The 21,947-nt window shown below is 45.7% G+C and overlaps 1 protein-coding gene across 1 annotated transcript in view; it reads left to right on the forward strand.

Moving 5' to 3' along the window:
• The window catches only part of epor (erythropoietin receptor), a 56,848-nt gene extending 35,139 nt beyond the window's left edge, over positions 1-21,709 (forward strand). The window contains exons 6-8 of the mRNA XM_085971672.1: positions 6,149-6,236; positions 10,151-10,238; positions 16,368-21,709. Of these exons, the coding sequence (XP_085827798.1) occupies positions 6,149-6,236; positions 10,151-10,238; positions 16,368-17,123 (932 nt within the window). The 3' untranslated portion in view covers positions 17,124-21,709. The remainder of the gene's footprint in view (positions 1-6,148; positions 6,237-10,150; positions 10,239-16,367) is intronic.
• Positions 21,710-21,947: the final 238 nt, after the last annotated feature.

The following is a 21,947-nucleotide window of genomic DNA, read 5'->3' on the forward strand; positions in this document are numbered from 1 at the left end:
TCTGCAAACTTTGATATGTTACACTCGGTCCCCTCCTCCAAATCGTTAATATAGATTGTAAAGAGTTGGGGACCCAGCACTGACCCCTGCGGAACACCACTAGTTACTGATTGCCAGTCTGAGAATGAACCATTTATCCCAACTCTCTGCCTTCTGTTAGATAGCCAATCCTCTATCCATGCCAGAATATTATGCCCAATCCTGTGATTTTTTATCTTGAGCAATAATCTTTTGTGTGGCACCTTGTCAAATGCCTTTTGGAAGTCTAAATACACTACGTCCACTGGTTCCCCTTTATCCACCCTATATGTTACTTCCTCAAAGAACTCCAGCAAATTTGTCAAACATGACTTCCCCTTCATAAAACCATGCTGACTTTGTCCTATTAAATTATGATTATCCAAATGTCCTGTTACTGTCTCCTTAATAATCGACTCTAAAATTTTACCTACCACAGATGTTAGGCTAACAGGTCTATAGTTTCCAGCCTTCTGTCTACTGCCCTTTTTAAATAAGGGTGTTACATTAGCAGTTTTCCAGTCTGCCGGGACCTTTGCTGAGTCCAGGGAGTTTTGGAAAATTATTACCAATGCATCCACAATCCCTACCGCCACTTCCCTCAAGACCCTAGGATGTAAGCCATCAGGTCCAGGTGATTTATCCGCCTTGAGTCCCATTATTTTACCGAGTACCACTTCCTTAGTGATTTTGATCGTGTTTAGCTCCTCCTCCACTATAGCCCCCTGTTTGTCCAGTGTTGGGATATTCTTAGTGTCCTCTACTGTAAAGACTGATACAAAATATTCATTCAGTGTTTTTGCCATCTCCATATTTCCCACCATTAATTTCCCGGTCTCATCCTCTAAGGGACCAACATTTACTTTAGCCACCCTTTTTCTTTTTATATAACTATAAAAACTCTTACTATCTGTTTTTATATTTTTTGCTAATTTACTTTCATAATCTATCTTCCCTTTCTTAATCAATCTTTTTGTTATTTTTTGCTGTCTTTTAAAGTTTTCCCAATCCTCTATCCTCCCACTAGATTTGGCTACCTTATATGCCCTTGTTTTTAGTCGAATACTATCCTTAATTTCTTTACTTAGCCACAGATGGCTGTCTTTTCTTTTACACCCTTTTCTTCTCAGTGGAATATATTTTTTTTGGAAGTTGTAAAATAACTCAGCAGCACGGTGGCATAGTGGTTAGCACTGTTGCCTCACAGCACCAGGGACCCGGGTTCGAATCTGGCCTCGGGTGACTGTCTGTGTGGAGTTTGCACATTCTCCCCGTGTTTGCGTGGGTTTCCTCCGGGTGCTCCGGTTTCCTCCCACAGTCCAAAGATGTGCGGGTTAGGTTGATTGGCTATGATAAATTGACCCTTAGTGTTAGGGGGATTAAATACGTGGGGTTACAGGGATAGGGTGGGATATGTGTTGGTGTAGGGGTTACGGGGATCGGGTGGGATATGTGTCGGTGCAGGCTCGATGGGCCGAAATGGCCTCTATCTGCACTGTGTGATTTCTGTGATTTTGTGAACTCCTTAAATGTACACCACTGATCATGTATCGTCTTACCCTTTAATCTATTTTCCCAATCCACTCTACTCAATTCCACTCTCATACCTTCATAGTTTCCTTTATTCAAGCTTAGCACGCTTGTTTGAGATCCAACCTTCTCACCCTCTAATTGAATATGGAATTCAACCATGTTATGGTCACTCATTTTCTAGGACATTTTTAATTAATCCTGTCTCGTTACACAGGACCAGATCTAAGGTTGCTTGCCCCCTGGTCGGTTCAGTTACATACTGCTCAAGAAACCCATCCCTAATACACTCAATGAACTCATCCTCAAGGCAGCCCTGCCCAATTTGATTTGTCCAATTAATATGACCTTAGGGTTTTTATGGCGGGGGAGTCCAGAACCAGGGGTCACAGTCTAAGGATAAGGGGTAAGCCATTTAGGACAGAGATGAGGAGGAATTTCTTCACCCAGAGAGTGGTGAACCTGTGGAATTCTCTGCCACAGAAGGCAGTTGAGGCCAATTCATTAAATATATTCAAGAAGGAGTTAGATATATTTCTTAAGGCTAAAGGGATCAAGGGATATGGGGAGAAGGCAGGGACAGGGTACTGAATTTGGATGATCAGCCATGATCTCATTGAATGGCAGAGCAGGCTCGAGGGGCCGAATGGCCTACTCCTGCTCCTATCTTCTATGTTTCTATGTAATCCAGTAACATAACCACGATGCCACTGTACCCTTTATACTTTTTCTACCCCTCTTTATGAGATCCCCTCTTTGTCATCTCCATTCAAGGTTGAGAAGTCTACCTATCTCCCTCTGTTACTCCATCCTCTAATGCTAGGATGTAGAGACTATTCACACTGACTATTCTGCCAGCGCAATTCACACCCCATCTAGAGCCATCCTTTGTTTCTTAACCTGTCCCTTTACCATCTCCTTTTGCCTTGAATATCTCTTAATATCTCTTAATGGCCCAGAAATTCGGGTCGGGGGCTTCCCGCGGGTGCAAGCCCCCGACCTGCACTTACCTTGCGCGCCGGCAGTTGAGCTCTGGGCTCCCGTGGAATTCCGCTCCGGGGCCTGCTCCAACTCCCGGCGCGCTGTGCTTGCGTGTCCCGGGGCGTAGTTAGTGCGATGCATCCCCTGGGATCATGTGAGCCATGGGCAGCCAATCAAAGGAGGGAAAAGGCCATTCATAAGATTGACAGGAAGACTTGTCTAAACTTATGAATATACGGGCCCCAAAATAACAGTAAACCTTCAAATATTTTTTTTTTTAAATCACACTTTTTAAATAAACTATAAATTACATTAAATAACTATTTTAAACAATAATTTAAATTTTTGAAAAAAATAATTTTATAAAAAAAACAGGGCTAAAAATAAACTTACCTTGCTTTAAAGTATTTAAAAATAATAAACCTGTAGAAAAAATGTTTTCATTTTAATTAATTGACCACTTGCCTTTTAAAATGCAGGCCTTATGCCTGGTTTTTACATTTCTAAAATCTAAAGACTTACCCTCACGGAAAAACCTGTAAAAAAAACGTAAGTTCAAAGTGCACGCGCAGACTCCCGCGCGCACGCGTTCGACCTCTGAACCCCTTCGTTCGGAGGAACAGACGTGCCGGTTTCCCGCGCATGCGCAGTGCATGCAAGAAACCGGCACTTCCATCGGGTCCACGCGTGAGTACCCCGTGCGTACTCACGCGTTGGGACCCGAATTTCTGGGCCAATGTCTCTTAATCTCTCCCGCCTTCTATCCTATCACAGACCTTCCCTTTTGTTCTTTCATCCCCGCCCCCATTTCCCAGCCCCTACACTTGCTTAAAAATCTGTTCCATTTCCTGCTTTTTTCCAGTTCTGACGAAAGGTCATCGACCTGAAACGTTAACTCTGTTTCTCTCCCCACAGATGCTGCCTGACCTGCTGAGTATCTCCAGCATTTTCTGTTTTTATTTCAGATTTCCAGTATCTGCAGTATTTTCTTTTTGTGTTGTTGTAGAGACTATTCTCTGCTCTGCTTACAGGGCTTGTCTCTTGCTGACAAAAGACGGACACACGACAGGCAGGCTGACTGGATTCTGCTGGCAGGGAATGCCTTGATTTTCCCAAATAAATCCTTTGTTCTGCGCAGGCTGGAGTGGAAAAGAGCACCTTGTGCAGAACATAAAGCCGACGGTGTCTCACTAAGATTACTCCTGCAACTTCTAAATTGCCCCGTGCCAATTCCATTTTATTCCATTTTGAGCAACAGGGGAGTCAAGGGTTATGGGGAGCAGGCAGGAAAGTGGAGTTGAGGCCAAAATCGGATCAGCCATGATCTCATTGAATGGCGGGGCAGGCTCGAGGGGCCGAATGGCCGACTCCTGCTCCTATTTCTTGTGTCCTTATTCCCTTCATGCATTTTCTCAGCTGCGTTGCTAGGCAGCACAGAAAAGCTAGAATTATATTTAAGGTCCGTAGCAGGTACTTTGAAAAGTATTGCAGCGAAATGTAATTGAAAATGAAAAAAAACAACAACGACTTTTACGAGGAACTGAAACTCCCTTTCAGAAGCCTGCTTGAGCAGGTCAAGTCTCAGGACTACCTCGTCCCCCAGTTTATACAGGCAAATTACAGGCTGTGGGTGGAGCGTCAACAAAAGTCACCCAGAGAGTGGTGAGAGTGTGGAACTCTCTACCACGGGGAGTGGCTGAGGCGAACAGCACAGATGCATTTCAGGGGAAGCTAGCTAAACGCACGAGGGAGAAAGGAATAGAGAGTTATGCTGATAGTGTTAGATGAAGTAGGGGTGGGAGGAGACTCGTGTGGAGCATAAACACCACATGGACCAGTTGGGCCGAATGGCCTGCTTCTGTGCTGTATGTTCTATGCAATGATTGTAATCATTAAAAGATTTAAATGAGGACCGCACAGGTTGGTCATTTATTTTGGGCCCAAGTTGTAGAATCAGGTGCATGAGAATTAGGAAGAAAAATTTGCATTTATATGGCGCCTTTCACAACCACTGGATGTCCCAAAGCGCTTTAAAGCCAATGAGGTACTTTTTGAAGTGTAGTCACTGTTGTAATGTGGGAAACGCAGCAGCCAATTTGCACACAGCAAGCTCCCACAAACAGCAATGTGATAATGACCAGATGATCTGTTTTTTTAGTGATGTTGATTGAGGGGCAAATATTGGGCCAGGACACCAGGGAGAACTCCCCCCTGCTCTTCTTCGAAATAGTGCCATGGGATCTTTTATGTCCTCCTGAGAGAGCAGACGGGGCTCGGTTTAACGTCTCACCTGAAAGACGGCACCTCCGATAGTGCAGCACTCCCTCAGCACTGCACTGGGAGTGTCAGCCTAGATTTTTGTGCTCAAGTCTCTGGAGTGGAACTTGAACCCATGACCCTCTGACTCAGAGGTGAGTGTGCTGTCCACAGAGCCACAGCCGACACTGTTAGGTGATAAATGTTTGGAATACTCCACTAGAGTCAAAGGCATTAGGGGAGTTCAAAGTGCAGTTGGGTTCAAAGAGCTGGCTGGGTGACTTGCAGTACTGGAGGGATGAGCTAAAATGACCATTAGAGTCAGCAAGTACGAAATTTAAGTCGAAATAGCTTTGGGAGAGAATGGGCGGAATCTTACCTTCCAGGCTGAGTTCGAGGCGGGACTGCTGGTTTCGGGTTCTAGTCCCGCCCCCAGCGACGTCTGATGCACAGACGCTATTTTGTCCTGATTGGCCTTGTTAAGCCCCGCCCTGCGGGCTTGCCGGCCAATTAAGGGAAAGCCGGTGTCAGATGACGTCAGTTGATGACGCTTCATCCGCCGGTTTTCTTAAAGGCATATGCACCACACTTGTTTGACAAATGATTTGACAGTGTTTGACAGCATTGAGGTGCGGTCAAACACTGACAATCACTGTCCAAAGGTGAGCCCTTGCCCCATAGGCTCTCCAATTACTCTCTCCTTAGGATAAAACAGATGGCAGCTGCAGCTGAGATTGCAGAAGCTATCTGTCACTTCTCCCGATGAGATGAGGCTACACAAACACTTCACAGCTTGTCTCCTGCAGAAACATCTAACCACATTAAAAATTACTTTCACAACATTTCCTTACCTCTTATACTCACCAGTGTCCCATTGCACCCTTCACACCACTTCTGCAGCTGTCATCCAAACACCAACATAACAACAGAGCCACAGCACGCCTCACTTACCCTGGCGGGGTTCCCCGACGTCGGGAAGCCCGCAGCAGCAGTTGAAAAATTGCAAAAAGCCTCTTAACTGCCTGTTAACTACCTGTAGTTTTTTTAGCGCCTCCTCAGGACTGGTAAAATCCAGCCCAAAGCGTTCAGTGGGAACTGGGTACCATGGTTACTACAATAACATCATGTGCCACAGTGCTGGTCTCCATGCAAATTATATAATTACCTTGAGAATTACGTGCAGTCTTTGCAATGAGGGGATTTTTTTCCCGTGCAAACTTTCAAGGTGGGGGGGGCAAGATAAATCAGTCCACATGTGGGAGTTGAAAATTATATTCCCTGAGGGGTTCCTCGTGGGGCCTGTGTTAAAGAAAAAGATTGAACCTCTGCAAGAACTTCACAGAGCTGCTTTTCTGTTTTCCAGACGTGGATCCACTGATTCTAAGCTTGTCTTTAGTCCTCGTCATGATCGTTATGTTGCTGGTTCTGACCATCCTCATGACGCACCGCAGGTACGCTACCTTCCAGTTGGCAGAGTTTATGGAACTTTTTCTACCGATTTGTTGTATGCCATAGCTATATGGGCTTTAGGAAAAGGAAGAGGTAAGAATTCAATGCACAGAGGTAATGAGATGTGCCGGCCATGGCTCGGTGGGTGGCACCCTCGCCTCTGAGTCAGAAGGTTGCGGGTTAAAGCCCCCCCTCCAGAGACTTGAGCACAAAATCTAGGCTGACGCTCCCAGTGCAGTGCTGAGGGAGTGCCGCGCTGTCGGAGGGGCAGTGCTGAGGGAGCGCCGCACTGTCGGAGGTGCCGTTTTTCGGATGAGACGTTAAAGTTGTGGTGGATACTGAGGGAGTGCTGCACTGTTGGAGGTGCTGACTTTTGGATGAGACTTTAGGATGAGACTTTAAACCGAGGCCCCGTCTGCTCTCTCAGGTGGATGTAAAAGATCCCGTGGCCGCTATTTGGAAGAAGAGCAGGGGGAGTTATCCCCCGGTGTCCTGGTCAATATTTATCCCTCAAACAACATCACTAAAAACAGATTATCTGGTCATTATTGCTGTTTGTGGGAGCTTGCTGTGTGCAAATTGGCTGCCGCATTTCCTATATTACAACAGTGACTGCACTTCAAAAGTACTTAATTAACTGTAAAGTGTGTATTGGGACGACCTGAGGTCGTGAAAGATGCTGCATAAATGCAAGTTCTTTCTATAATAATAATTCAAGAACTGGTTTACACTTTTCATGGAAAATTGCCAGAATCATGAAATTCAATGCCCCAAAACAGTGGTTAAAAATTCCAGACACCACTGATAATATTCCCCACCTTGAAGGGCACAGAAAGTCACATTTTTAAAAAAAGGTACCTTATAACCAATATCTATAGTTGGGGGTTGTGTTGCTTTAACTTTTCCCAGCTAGAATAGCCAAGAATGTCAGTCAATTTCTATGAAATACAAATTCCTGGGTGGGGGGGGGGCAATTTTGCCAGCCCTGAGGAGGCAGGTATGGAAGCGGGACTGCCGGGAAAATGGCAGAATTTGGGGGCGGGTGTCCATCCCACCTCCAGGCCATCTTCCCAGGAGGCGGGTAGCCGTCCCGCACCGGGTCCCATCTCCTTGGAGGTGGGAAGGGATTAAAGCCTATTAACTGCCTGTTAACAGGTAGTCAACAGGCAGAAGATAGGATTATCCCCTTTTTGCCCTCACAAGTGCGGGCTTCCCGAAGGCTCCGAAACCCGCCAGGTCTGCGGGGGTCGGGGGGGGGGTGCAAAAGTGTGCTGTGAAGGTGAGTGATGGGTGCAAGAATGGAGAGGTGAGTATCTGAGGTAAGTGCAAAGTGTTAGTAAAAGTGTACTTACCTTTGTTTCTTCCTGCAGGCTTCAGTCGGTGGGTATGCGGAAAGTCTCAGACCTCTGCGGCAGAGATGACAGATGGCCGTTGCATTCTCAGATGCAACAACCATCTCATTTCTGTAAAAGAAAGAAGTTTGATGAGGCCTTGAATTCAAGATCTCATCAAACTACAGAGGATGTCAGTGTTTGACAGCTTCACAGAGCTGTCAAAGGATGACAATTCAGCTGTCATAACTTTTTGAAAGATGAAACGTCATACGTTGACGTTCCCTGCAACCGGCTTTCCCTTAATTGGCCTGCTAGGCCCGCTGGGGGCGGGCTTAACAAGGTCAATCAAAGGAAAATAGCGTGGGTTGGCCACAAATCGATGGAGGCGGGACTGAAACCCGACAAGTGGGAGTCCCGCCTCCAAAAGCTCCCCATTGGGAAAATCGCCCCCCTAGTGTTCTGCCCTGAGAAAGGGAAATTTTAATGTGAATTCAATGGAATAGAATGAAATCAACTGACGGTTAATTCTAGTATTGAAAATTGGTCTTTTTCATCTTTAAAAGCAGAATTAAATATTAGTGAGGAAGGAAGATAGATCGATAGATTTTTGGATACTAGGGGAACCAAGGGGTATGAGGATATTGCGGGATGGTGGAGTTGAGGTGGAAGATCAGCAATGATCTTATTGAATGGTGGAGCAGGCTCGAGGGGCCGAATGGCCGACTCCTGCTCCTGTTTCTTATGTTCTTATGAAGGTTGGCGCAGGAAGCTGGGAGCTGGTGGTGTATCCTTTCATCTCTAGGACCCTGGGTTGGTTCAAATCCAATGCGGACCAATGAGATGCAAGTCTCCTCTGTTTGCCAGCATTAAGGGTTCAATAAGAAGTGACTGTGGAGTCATCTTCTGAACCCAGTTCCAAGTGGACATGTGCCCAAAGCACAGAGCTGCCCACAATGTAGTACAGATTGGCAAACTCACCGAGAGAAGCAAAATACTGCAGATGCCGGCAATCTGAACTAAAAACAGAAAATGCTGGAGATACTCAGCGGGCCAGGCAGCATCTGTGGAGAGAGAAACAAGAGTCAACGTTTCAGCTCGATGACCTTTCGTCAGAACTGGAAAAAAGTTAGAGATGTAACAGGTTTTAAGCAAGTGCAGGGGCCGGGAAAGTGGAGGGGTGGAAAGAACAGAAGGGAAGGTCAGTGATAGGGTGGAAGGCGGGAGAGATTAAGAGATATTCAAGGCGAGAGGAGATGGTAATGGGACAGGTTAAGAAACAAAGGATGGCTCTAGATGAAGTGTAAATTGCGCTGGCAGAATAAAGGACAGCTGCCACGTGGGGGAGAAGAAAAAAAGTCACAGACAAAAAGTGTGGATAAAAATATTTAAATATATATATGAGAGGGGCGGAGGTTATGATCTGAAATTGTTGAACTCGATGTTGAGTCCGGAAGCCTGTAAAGGGCTGAAGTTTTTATTTCAGATTTCCAGCATCTGCAGTATTTTCTTTTTGTATTAATGTAAAATGTGGTACTATTTTGTTACTCTCACTCAGACAGGCAAGAGGATGACTTTAATAAAAACAGAAAATGCTGGAGATGCTCAGCAGGCCAGGGCAGCATCTGCAGAGAGAGAAACAGAGTTAAAGTTTCAGGTCGATGACCCTTCGTCAGAACTGGAAAAAGCTGGAGATGGAACAGGTTTTTAAGCAAGTGCAGGGGGCAGGGAAAGGGGGGAGGAAAGAACAAAAGGGAAGGTCTGTGATACGATGGAAGGCAGGAGAGATTAAATGACAAAAGGTATAAATGTACAAAGCAAAAGGAGATGATAATGGGACAAGTAAAGAAACAAAAGTTGAGTCTAGAAGAGGTGTAAATGGGGATGGCAGAATCATCAACAGCTGCCGTCTGAAAAAATGGGGGCAGAGGTTATGGTCTGAAATTGTTGAACTCGATGTTGAGTCCAGAAGGCTGTAAAGTGCCTAATTGAAAGATGAGGTGCTGTTCCTCGAGTTTATGTTAAGCTTCGTTGGAGCAGTGTAAGAGTCCGAGGTCGGCGAGGTCAGAGTGGGAGTGGAGCGGAGAATTAAAGTGACAGGCGACCGGAAGCTCAGGGTCACGCTTGCCGACTGAACGGAGGTATTCCGCAAAGTGGTCGCCCAATCTGCGTTTGGTCTCCCCAATGTAGAGGAGACCGCATCGTGAGCAGCGAACACAGTATACTGGATTGCGGGAAGTACAAGTACATCGCTGTTTCACCTGGAAGGAATGTTTGGGGAAGGGAAGAGGTAAAAGGGCAGGTGTTGCATCCAGAGAGGCCACCAGGATGCCTGGCGTGGGGAAATGGGGACATGTCGCACCTGCTGCAGTCGGGGGCGCTCTCCAAGTAGGAGTCAAGAGCTCACTGTACGGTTGGGAAGAGTGTGAGAGCATCTGACTGAACCTTACCTGAACTTGAAGTGCTGGATGCAAAAAAAAATGGGTTAGTAATCCATTTCATGCATCAACGTACTTCATCTGTTGAGCACAAAGAAGCACAGTAAAATCCATTGACGGACTATAACACATTTATCTCAATTACAGAACCATAAAGGAAAAAATGTGGCCTCTGGTACCCTCCCCTGAGAACATGTTTGATGGACTTTTCACCGTATGCAGGGGAAATTTCCAGGTAAAATCTGGCTTTACAGCACATTGTAGTCTCTACATTCTTCTTGTCTATGTTCAAATCTTTGAATGTTTTAGAAGACTTATATCAAAAATACCCTCTTCCCTCGTGAAGACTCGTGTTGGAATGTGGTTCCATGGTCACCTCCTGTCGCTGTCCCAGGTGATCATTCTTCATATGTTGACCTGCGCAGTGAGAGCTGGGAAGGAATTCAACCATGGGGGTGGTGACCATAAATTGGACCAATCCCATCCATCCCTGACGTGCGCGTACTTTGGCCCTGGGTGTAGTCTCTATTGTTTCTGCCTCTCCCAGGAGATTATATGGCATCGGGGTTGGGGCGGGGTGGGGGGGTGGCGGCGTGGTGCGGTGTAGATGTACTGGGGGATGGGGGCAAGGAAGAAGTGTTTAGTCGTGATGCTCTGACCATCATGGTGTGGCACAGGCTTGATGGGCCAGCTGGTCTTTTCCTGCCCGTGAATTTCGTCTGTCTGTAAGTTATTGGACAGCAATTTGGAATGGGAACCCTAGATGAATTTCCCCCACACCCCGGCACTGAGGATAATTTTACTCTTCCATTGCCTACTTCAGGACCATTTTTATGATAAAAACTATAAAGCCATTAGTAATATTTTTCTTCACTGTTAACCGTCTCCTCCGTGAGAAATAACCTACTGTTAGGTCTTTGCATGTGCGGCTCAGAATCTGGTGACTTGGAAGATGGCTTTACCCCTGCTCCCTGTGAACTTGGTTCCTTCCCCTAACTAGGGTCCCCAATCTTTGCCAAATCCAAATCCAAAGAAGGGGAAAATTAGAGGAGGGGCAGAAGGAATGAGATCATGCTGTGAGTCCTGAGCTCACAGGAACATAGGAACAGGAAGAGGCCATTTACCCCCGTGACAGACTAGATGCAGGAAGGATGTTCCCGATGGCGGGGGAGTCCAGAACCAGGGGTCACAGTCTAAGGATAAGGGGTAAGCCATTTAGGACAGAGATGAGGAGGAATTTCTTCACCCAGACAGTGGTGAACCTGTGGAATTCTCTACCACACAAGGCAGTTGAGGCCAATTCATTAAATATATTCAAGAAGGAGTTAGATATATTTCTTAAGGCTAAAGGGATCAAGGGATATGGAGAGAAGGCAGGGACAGGGTACTGAATTTGGATGATCAGCCATGATCTCATTGAATGGCGGAGCAGGCTCGAGGGGCCGAATGGCCTACTCCTGCTCCTACCTTCTATGTTAAGCCTGTTCCACCATTCAATGAGATCATAACTGATCTGTCAACTAACTCCATAAACCCACCTTTGCCCCATATCTCTTACTACCTTTGATTCACAAAAATCTATCAGTCTCAGATTTAAAATTAACAATTGATCTAGCATCAATTCCCATTTGCGGAACAGAGTCCCAAACTTCTACCACCCTTTGTGTGTAGAAGTGTTTCCTAACTTCACTCCTGAAAGGCCTGGCACTCATTTTTAGACTATGCCATGAAAGGTATATATTTTTTTTCCTTTCTATTTTTTTCTCCTTCTTCTTCTCCTCTCTTGAAGGCTCCTTCACTGGTGTATGGTTCCATGGGCAATGGTTGCCCTCCGATACCTCACTCAAGTGGCCATTATTGATGTGACAGTGAAAGACCATAGGCCAAACCCAATCCTGACCTCACCCATTGTTCAGGTCTACACCTTCGCTGTGTGGCGATCCAGCAGGAATGCTGGGCAGCTTTCCTCCCCCTTTCCTTAATCCTTAACATAAGGGCACTGAGGCCAATTGTAGCACCCCCAACTGCTGCAGAGATGAGCTAACTCAGCACTCACCAGCGTCTCACTGGGATAATGTGTATCTCTGGAGCCACATGTGCTATCACACGATGACAAAACTCAGTTGACCCGTCCCCTTGACAGGTTATCCTAGGCTCTTCCTTCAGCCCCATGGAAGGAGAAAAATGAAAAATCTTCAGCTGTTTTACCACAAAAACTAAAATAAAACATAAGAAATAAGTAATAGGAGCAGGAGTCGGCCATTTGGCCCCTCAAGCCTGCTCCGCCATTCAATGAGATCATGGCTGATCTTCTACCTCATCTCCACTTTCCCGCCCGATCCCCATATCCCTTGATTCCCTTAATATTCAAAAATCTATCGATCTCTGTCTTGAATATACTCAACGACTGAGCATCCACAGCCCTCTGGGGCAGAGAATTCCAAAGGTTCACCACCCTCTGAGTGAAGACGTTTCTCCTCCTCTCAGTCCTAAATGGCCGACCCCTTATTCTGAGACTGAGACCCCTGGTTCTAGACTCCCCAGCCAGGGGGAAACAACCTCCCTGCATCTACCCTGTCAAGCCCTGTAAGAATTTTGTATGTTTCAATGAGATCACCTCTCATTCTTCTAAACTCTAGAGAATATAGGCCTAGTCTACTCAATCTCTCCTCATAGAACAATCATCCCATCCCAGGAATAAATCTGGTGAACCTTCGTTGCACTCCCTCTATGGCAAGTATATCCTTCCTTAGGTAAGGAGACCAAAACTGTACACAATACTCCAGGTGTGGTCTCACCAGGGCCCTTTATAATTGCAGTAAGACGTCTTTACTGTTATACTCAAATCCTCTTGTAATAAAGGCCAACGTACCATTTGCTTTCCTAATTGCTTGCTGCACCTGCATCAAAATCATTGCACTTCTGGAGTTAAGACAATGCCATCAGCCATCCTGTTGTTTGTTGCAAGCACTGGACCTAAGGCAGGAATGCCTAAGGCAGGTGTGAGCAGAAAATGTACCATTATACTTGAAGTCAGCCACAACCTCCGCAGTAATGTTATGTGATTTCTTGGCAATCGTCGACATCGTCAGTTATTTATTGCCTATTGAAAGTTAATTAAATCTGAAATGAAAAATGGGGAATGTCTTGAATGAAATGTCGAGTCTGCCAAATCCAGTCATCAAGGAAAGCTCCTTGGCTGTTGATTATTCTAAAGCATTACCAATAATGACTTGGACTGAGAGTCTTAGCACGGTGCCAAGTCTTTCACAAGAGAGCAACTGTCATTTCAGTTTAACATAAATCTTACAGCCTTTAACTGAGCAATTCTGAGCCAGAATTTCAAATCATTCTCCTAAGGGGTTCTTGCTAAAGTCCGAACTCCTACTCCAAATGTTTAGGTTCTTCCTGCTACCTAATCATAGAATCATAGAATGGTTACAACACAGGAGGAGGCCATTCGGCCCGTCGAGCCCGTGCCGGCTCTCTGCAAGAGCACTTCAGCCAGTCCCACTCCCCTCGCCCTTTCCCCGTAGCCCTGCAAATTATTTTCCTTCAGGTACTTATCCAATTCCCTTTTGAACGCCACGATTGAATCTGCCTCCACCACCATTTCAGGCAGTGCATTCCAGATCATAACAACTCGCTGCATAAAAAAGTTTTTCCTCATGTCGCCTTTGGTTCTTCTGCCAATCGCCTTAAATCTGTGTCCTCTGGTTCTCGACCCTTCCGCCGCCAATGGGAACAGTTTCTCTCTATCTACTCTGTACTCTGTCTAGACCCCTCATGATTTTGAACACCTCTATCAAATCTTGATGTTAATGACACGTTAACATCAAGATCACTTCATTACATCTTCTACATTAGTGTAAGATAGGTTATGTTATTTTGTCTCAGCTTGGCTCAGTTGGCAGCACTGTTGCCTCTGGCTCAGTAGGTTTGGCTTTCAAGCCGGAACTTGGCCACGTAATCTAGGCTGACACTCCAGCGCAGTACTGAGATAGTGCTACATCATCAGAGGTGCCATCCATTGGATGAGAAAAGGACATCTGTATGAAGTGTTCTACCGTGGAATATCTGCCCATTCCATTGGTTCAGGTGGAGATTTAAGATCCCATGGCACTATTCAAAGAAACGTAGGGAGTTCTCCCAGTGTCCCGGCCAACATTTCTCCCTCAACCAATACCACCAAAAACAGATGAACTTTTCCTTCATCTCATTCTCTGTCAAGGTTGCAGTGCTGAGGGAGTGCTGCACTGTCGGAGGGGCCGTCTTTCGGACAAGACGTTAAACCCAGGCCCCGTCTCCCCTCTCAGGTGGATGTAAAAGATCCTAGGGCACTATTTTGAAAAAGAGCAGGGGAGTTCACCCTGGTGTCCTGGGGCCAATATTTATCCCTCAACCAACATCACTAAAACAGATTATCTGGTCGTTGTCACGTTGCTGTTTGTGGGAGCTTGCTGTACGCAAATTAGCTGCTGCGTTTCCCACAACAGTGATTACACTTCAAGATAAAACTTAATTGGCTATAAAGCAAACGCTTTGGGATGTCCTGAGGTCGTAAAAGACACGATATCAATGGAAGTTCTTTTATATGTAAGATAGGCATCAGTAGAGTAAAAGTGAACCTGGAACTAAACCGTGACAGCTGGGCAAAGGAGTTACAAATTCAAACCAGTGGAAGGCAAATTTGGAACTGATGTCAGGAATGTCCTTCTTCCTACAAGGAGAGGCCAACATGTGGCATGGACCTCTGAGTAGAGAAGTGCAGGCAGAAACGTGAAGTTATCCACTTTGGTAGAAAAAACAGAAAGGCAGAGTATTTCCTAAATGGTGAAAGATTGGGGAATGCAGATGCTCAAAGGGACCTGGGTGTCTTTGTACATGAGTCACTGAAAGTGAATGTGCAGGTGCAGCAAGTCATTAGGAAGGCAAATGGTATGCTGGCCTTCATTACAAGAGGATTTGAGTACAGGAGTAAAGAAGTCTTACTCCAATTATATAGGGCCTTGGTGAGACCACACCTGGAGTATTGTGTACAATTTTGGTCTCCTTACCTAAGGAAAACATACATAGAAACATAGAACATAGAAGATAGGAGCAGGAGTAGGCCATTCGGCCCCTCGAGCCTGCTCCGCCATTCAATGCGATCATGGCTGATTATCCAAATTCAATACCCTCTCCCTGCTTTCTCCCCATAACCCTTGATCCCCTTAGCCTTAAGAAATATATCTAACTCCTTCTAGAATATATTTAATGAATTGGCCTCAACTGTCTTCTGTGGTAGGGAATTCCACAGGTTCACCACTCTCTGGGTGAAGAAATTCCTCCTCATCTCAGTCCTAAATGGCTTACCCCTTATCCTAGACAAGGATATACTTGCCATAGAGGGAGTGCAACAAAAGTTCACGAGATTGATTCCTGGAATGGCGGGACTGTCGTATGAGAAGAGATTGAGTAAACAAGGCCTGTATTCTCTTGAATTCAGAAGAATGAGAGGGGATCTCATTGACGCATACAAAATTATTACAGGGCTTGATAGGATGGATGCTGGGAGAATGTTTCCCTCGGCTGGGGAGTCTAGAACTAGAGGCCACAGCCTCAGGATAAAGGGGTCGGCCATTCAGGACTGAGATGAGAAGAAATTTCTTCACACAGAGGGTGGTGAATCTTTGGAATTCTCTACCCCAGAGGGCTGTGGAGGCTCAGTCATTGGGTATATTCAAAACAGAAATTGATAGATTTCTGACTGCAGGAAACTCTCTCTTAACCGGCAAAATTCAGGAGTAGGTTCAGGTAAGTTTTACTATATATTAGTGGCCGTGTACCCGGGGTTCCTGGATCTGTGGCCGTGTAACAGGGACTCCTGGATATGTGGCCGTGTAACCGGGACTCCTGGATCTGTGGCCGTGCAACAGGGACTCCTGCACAAGTGCCGTGTAATCGGGGCTCCTGCACCTGTGGCCGTGTACGGGGCTCTCGTACCTTGGTAAGTATACCTCCCTGTAATCCGGACTTTTTGATCAACCGGCACCACGCCGGTCCCGTCGGTGCCGGATAAAGAAGAGTTTCCTGTAGTAAGGGCATCAAGGGATATGGCGATAGGACCGGTGAATGGAGTTGAGGCAGAAGATCAGCCAGGATCTCATTGAATGGCGGAGCAGGCTCAAAGGGCCGAATGGCCTACTCCTGCTCCTATTTCTTATGTTCTTATGTTGAAACCTTGGAGTAATTTAAGAAACTGTTGAATGCTTTTATGAGAGGGGGGAATGCAGATACCTTCTTTCGAGCGACCTTCCTCGTCTGCATCTGTCTGGTGGTCTCTGGTATTCTCATGGGTAACAATGTCATTGGCAATTTGCAGGAATGGCTTGGGCGAAGCAGCGGGCAAATTTGGTGGAACCTGCAACTCTTCAGCACCGACGAGCCAGCCACTGCTCTGGAGATCTTGTCCGAGATAAAGACCTTTCCGCCAGGCTTGGCTAAAATCAGACATCAGGACGTCTTCGTGGACGTGCAAAGCTTCCTGGTCGCCGGATCTGATGTGCGTAAACTGCAGCAACAGACCCTGATGGATGAAGGCAAGTCGCCAGTCCGCGGGCAGATTGCGCCCGATACCAAAGAGGCCTATGTTGTTTTGAATCAGAATTTTTTACCCAGTGATACTTTCCTGTCTGACGCACGCAGTTTCACTCGTAGCAGCAACGATGTCTCAGAAGAAGAGGTGCCTTTGCAGTTGTTGTTTGAGAACCCTAGATTGAGTTTTCAGGAGGACGTGTCTTCCACCAAAGAAGAGGAGGAGGATTGGTTGCAGCATGCCTCAATCACGCGTCAGTCTTCACACTCTAGTGGGATAGAGCCAGGAAGTCCAGCGTCATTGGTGGGTTTTGACTCTACTATGTATGACCCCAGAGGACAAATAATTTACCCAAGTCCGTTAAAGCTCAAGCTGGACACAAATTACCCTTACCTTATGATGTCAGACTCTGGGGTTTCTGCTGATTTCAGCACAGCGGGCTTTCGGTCACGCATGGACACAGGCATTTACACAAACCTTTACAAAAGGGCAGATCTCCTGGACAGCATACCTGCCTCAAACATTTTCCATTCAGAATCTTGAGAGCTATTAGACTATCACCACACGGACTGCAGCGGTTCAAGAAGGCGGCTCACCACCACCTTCTCAAGGGGCAATTAGGGATGGGCAGTAAATGCTGGCATCCCGTGAACGAATTTTTAAAAAAAAGTAGCGAGAAAGCTTCACTGATCCCTTACTTTCAAGGCTTTCTTGAGTATAAGAAAGATGTCCTGCAGTTAAATTCATATTCGTAGGGACTGAAGGCAGTGCATTCTTCATCTGGGTTGAAAGAGTGAAGCAACCAAATCCATTAATGTGCAGGGTCAATAACTAACACGTCACACAAAGAAACAGGCTTTGAAGATGAGCAAGCAGAAGGACCTGGGTCAGGACCAACACCTGCCCCAAAAAATGCCAAACAAAACAGGTTACTCAATTTGATGACACTGCACCAATTTAGTGATGGTGAAAAGACAAAATATCTGCACGGATATTGATTGTGAGGAACTAGTTTTTTTTACGAGATCGTCAGTCTGATTTCAGGAGAAATTTCAAGATGACAGAAAACTTGGTGTTCGGGCTTGTGTGCACGCACAGGGGTCAGACCTGGGAAGATGGCACACAAACAGGAAAGACAACAAGATCAGCAGATTGAAAAAGTTCAATTCAAGGAAAATATGACAGAACATTGAACCAAACAGTAGTCACTCATCTCTAGTACATTGATTGTTCTTTCAAGATTACAGTGGATGAGTTTGCATGTACAGTGACATTAAGATGTAAATGCCTATCTGATTTTTGTGGTGTGTGACGGCCGAAGCCAGATGATTAAGAACATAAGAACATAAGAAATAGGAGCAGGAGTAGGCCAATCGGCCCCTCGAGCCTGCTCCACCATTCAATAAGATCATGGCTGATCTGATCCTAACCTCAAACCTTCTATCACTCTGCATCCACCTGAACCCATGTGATCTCCCGGGAGAGGCAAAAAACCAGATAAAGACCCAATGGCCAATTTGGGAGAAAAAAATCTGGGAAATTCCTCTCCGACCCATCCAGGAGATCACTCTGTCCCTATATTTTCTACAGTACTTACCTTCTGTAAAGGCGATCTCCACCCCAGCCAGGAACAGGAATAAAACCATCTCCTGAAATCTAACACAGAATTAGAACACAGCAGGAGCAGAACCAGGCTACACGGACTGACTAAGACTAAGATTAAGACTAAGAAAAGGAGCTTGAGCTTCGCCTTAAAGAACAACAAAAAGTTTGGAGGTTTACCATGGAGATATGTAAGAGGCTCAACCTATTATGCCACAGTGAGGTGAATAAGGGTCATAATCACTCAGTCTGCTTATAAACAGAATAAGCAGCTATGACAACAAGCCTTATATGGCAGTCATGCGACAGACAGTAACACGCCCTTAATACTTTAGTGGGGTTCACACAGTGCCGAAGCCACCCTGACCATAAAGGTCCCCAAGTTTCATCCCCAGACTCTCCGAGTTAGCCTTTCGCAGTTGGAGTGATAGTAGGGACAGTATAATTAGCCTCAGTATGGCCCCACCGTGGCTCGGTTTGGTAGCATTCGCGCCCCTGAGTCAGAAGGTCGTGGGTTCAAGTCCCACTCCAGAGACTAGAGCACAAACTCTCGGCTGGCACTCCAGCGCAGTAATGGATGAGACATTAAACAGAGGCCCCGCCTGCCCTCTCAAAAAGATCCCACGGCCACTATTTCGAAGAAGAGCAGGGGGAGTTATCCCCGGTGTCCTGGGCCGATATTTATCCCTCAATTAACATCACTCAAAACAGATTACCTGGCCATTATCACATTGCTGTTTGCGAGAGCTTGCTGTGCGCGAACTGGCTGCCGCGTCTCCTACATTACAACAGTGACGACACTCCAAAAAAGTACTTCATTGGCTGTAAAGCGCTTTGTGATGTCCCGAGGACACAAAAGGCGTTATACAAATGCAAGTCTTTCTTTCAGTGACCCTGGACGAGGGAGGGGGAAATTGATTTTGCTATCCAGAGTTGAGCGGATGTGCATTGGAAGACTGGCTTAGGCTCAGCTATGGCGACCGCTACGATCCAATAGGCTGTCGAGGCTCAAAAACAGGAATAAGGCTCAATTGGATGAGGCACTGGGGGACTTCGGCAACGAGCCAATGCTTTTAGGAGAAGAAGGGAGGACTAAGAACTGGCAAGGTAAAGAACAGCCCTCGAATGGTATTGGAACAATTGAATTTTTGCATTAAAAATTATCTATTGACCACACAGCTTATCAGCTTTCAAAGTGCTGTCACATTCATGACTAAACAGTAGCAGTACTGGAGTCTGCATTGGTGGATAGAGAACCGAGAATGGACAGCGCATTCTTCAAATCTCAACACACCCACATGCTAGTTACAAGAATTTTGAGGTAGACCATGCCTTCGCCCAATATATTATTTTTCTGCTGGGCTCTCATTGCACTTGGCCATTTTATATTAATACAGAGGGCACAGCGGACATAGTGGCATCTGCTCGCGATTTTTCCATTGTTAATACCGAAGCATTAACACTGTGCAACTGGAAAGTGCACCCCTCTCGCTGCTGAAATGCCTGGAGACTTATCAGCAACCTAGCAGGACTCCACCCTCATGAAAAGCCCCACCATTCAAAAAATGACAAAAAATTTTTCCAAGCTTGTCCCATTCCCAACCGCGCGGCTGGCTGAATAATTCAGGAAACCTGGCTTTAAATATTTATCATCTTCCACGGAGCCTCATAACCCTCTGTGTGTGTGTGGGGGAGGGGGAAATGATTTCTCCCGTGCTCTGTCCTAAGTCTTTTCCATTTGATCTTAAAAAACCTTGTAAGATTATCTGGTCATTATCACATTGCTGTTTTGTGGGAGCTTGCTGTGCGCAAACTGGCTGCCGCGTGTCCTACATTACAACAGTGACTACGCTTCAAAAGTACTTCATTGACTGTGAAGTGCTTTGCGACGTCCAGTGGTCGTGAAAGGCGCAATAGAAATGCAAGTCTTTTAAGATTGTAGGAAGAAGTGAGGAATAAAGGAGTTAAAGCCAAATCTTGAGGTGGAGAGGGTGCGATGAGTTTTTGTAACATTATGTTACACTTGACATACCTTTCACAAGTTTCAATCTGCAAATGAGATGTATCTAAACCTGTTTGCCCCGCTTGCAGGAGATGTTATGCAGAGGAGAGGGGGACAAAAAACACCTTGTTTTTACAGTGACTAAGTTAACAAACTAAATCATAAAGGCCCAGAAATTCGGGTCGGGGGCTTCCCGCGGGTGCAAGCCTCCGACCTGCACTTACCTAGCGCGCCAGCCGTTGTGCTGTGGGCCCGCGTGGGATTCCGATCCTGGGCCTCCTCCAGCTGCCGGCGCGCAGTCCTTGCGTATCCCAGGGGCGCAGTTAGTTCGAAGCGTCCCCTGGGATCACGTGGGCCATGGAGAGCCAATGGTAGCAGGGAATGCTTCATTCACAGATTTGACAGGAAGACCTGTCAAATTTATGAATACAGTTCAGCCCCAAAACATCACTAAAGCTTCAAATAAATCTTTAAAAAATCACATTTTTAAAATAACTATAAATTACATAAAATAACTATTTTAAACAATAATTTAAATTTTTGAAAAAATTAATTACACTTTCTAATGGGGCTAAAAATAAACTTACCTTTCTTTAAAGTATTTAAGAACATAAGAAATAGGAGCAGGAGTAGGCCAATCGGCCCCTCGAGCCTGCTCCGCCATTCAATAAGATCATGGCTGATCTGATCCTAACCGCCAATCTACTATCACAGAACCATCTCCTGAATCTAACAGAATTAGACACACGAAATAATAAACCTGTGGAAAAAATGTTTTAATTTTACTTAATTCACCACTTACCTTGTTAAAAGCAGGCCTTGCGACTGCTTTTTATAAGCATAGCTCCTGGAGACTTACCCTCCCGGAGAAACCTGCAAAAAAACCCGGAAGTTCCAGGCGAACGCGCTGGCTCTCCGGCGCACGCGTTCGACCTGTGAACCTCTTCCTTTAAGGGAACGGAAGTTCCGGTTTCCCGCGCATGGGCAGTGAATGCACGAAACCGGCACTTTCGTTGGGCCTACGGGTGAGTACCCAGCGCGTACTCACCCGTGGGGACCCAGTGTGTCTTTCTAAGTGTAGTTGTGACACAATGTAAGTTACTAAGCGTGTGTTGTAACACTGCCATGATTCCAGTACGATCAAGTGGCCCTACATTTTCCAATTGCAACAGAGGGGGTGGTGGGGGGGGGAGTCACCTGACTCAGAATGCACATACTGTAAAATATAAACTAAAAAAAGAAAATGCTGGAGAAACTCAGCAGGCCAGGCACAGCACCTGTGGAGAGAGAAACAGAGTCAATGTTTCAGGTCGATGACAGAGAGGAGAAACTTTCTGTCTTTATTTCAGATTTCCAGCATCTGCTGTATTTTGCTTGTGTTTCACTGTAACATATAAACTTTTTATTCTTACAGAATGCATTTTTTACGATGTTAAAAAGTTGTATATATTTTGTACTTTTTTTTCAATAACGGCCTCATTTTGGCCAGATATTTTTCTATAAATAAACTGGATTTTTTATTTTACACGTGCATATTTTTGTGCTTTTTTTTTAAAAAGCAAAATATTTCTGGTTAACATTCTCTCCTTTAAAAATTAAACCATTTGTAATTTACTCCCTTCTTAGGCAGTCCCTTGGAACCGAGGATGACTTGCTTCCACACTAAAAATGAGTTCTCAGGTGACTGATGAGTCCAGTGCAGGACCTACAGTCTCTGTCACAGGTGGGGCAGACGGTGGTTGAAGGGGTGGGTGGGTGGGGTG

The sequence above is a fragment of the Somniosus microcephalus genome, chromosome 31 (assembly GCF_052327205.1).
Source record: "Somniosus microcephalus isolate GS21.2 chromosome 31, FLI_Smic_1.0, whole genome shotgun sequence".
NCBI lineage: Eukaryota > Metazoa > Chordata > Chondrichthyes > Squaliformes > Somniosidae > Somniosus > Somniosus microcephalus.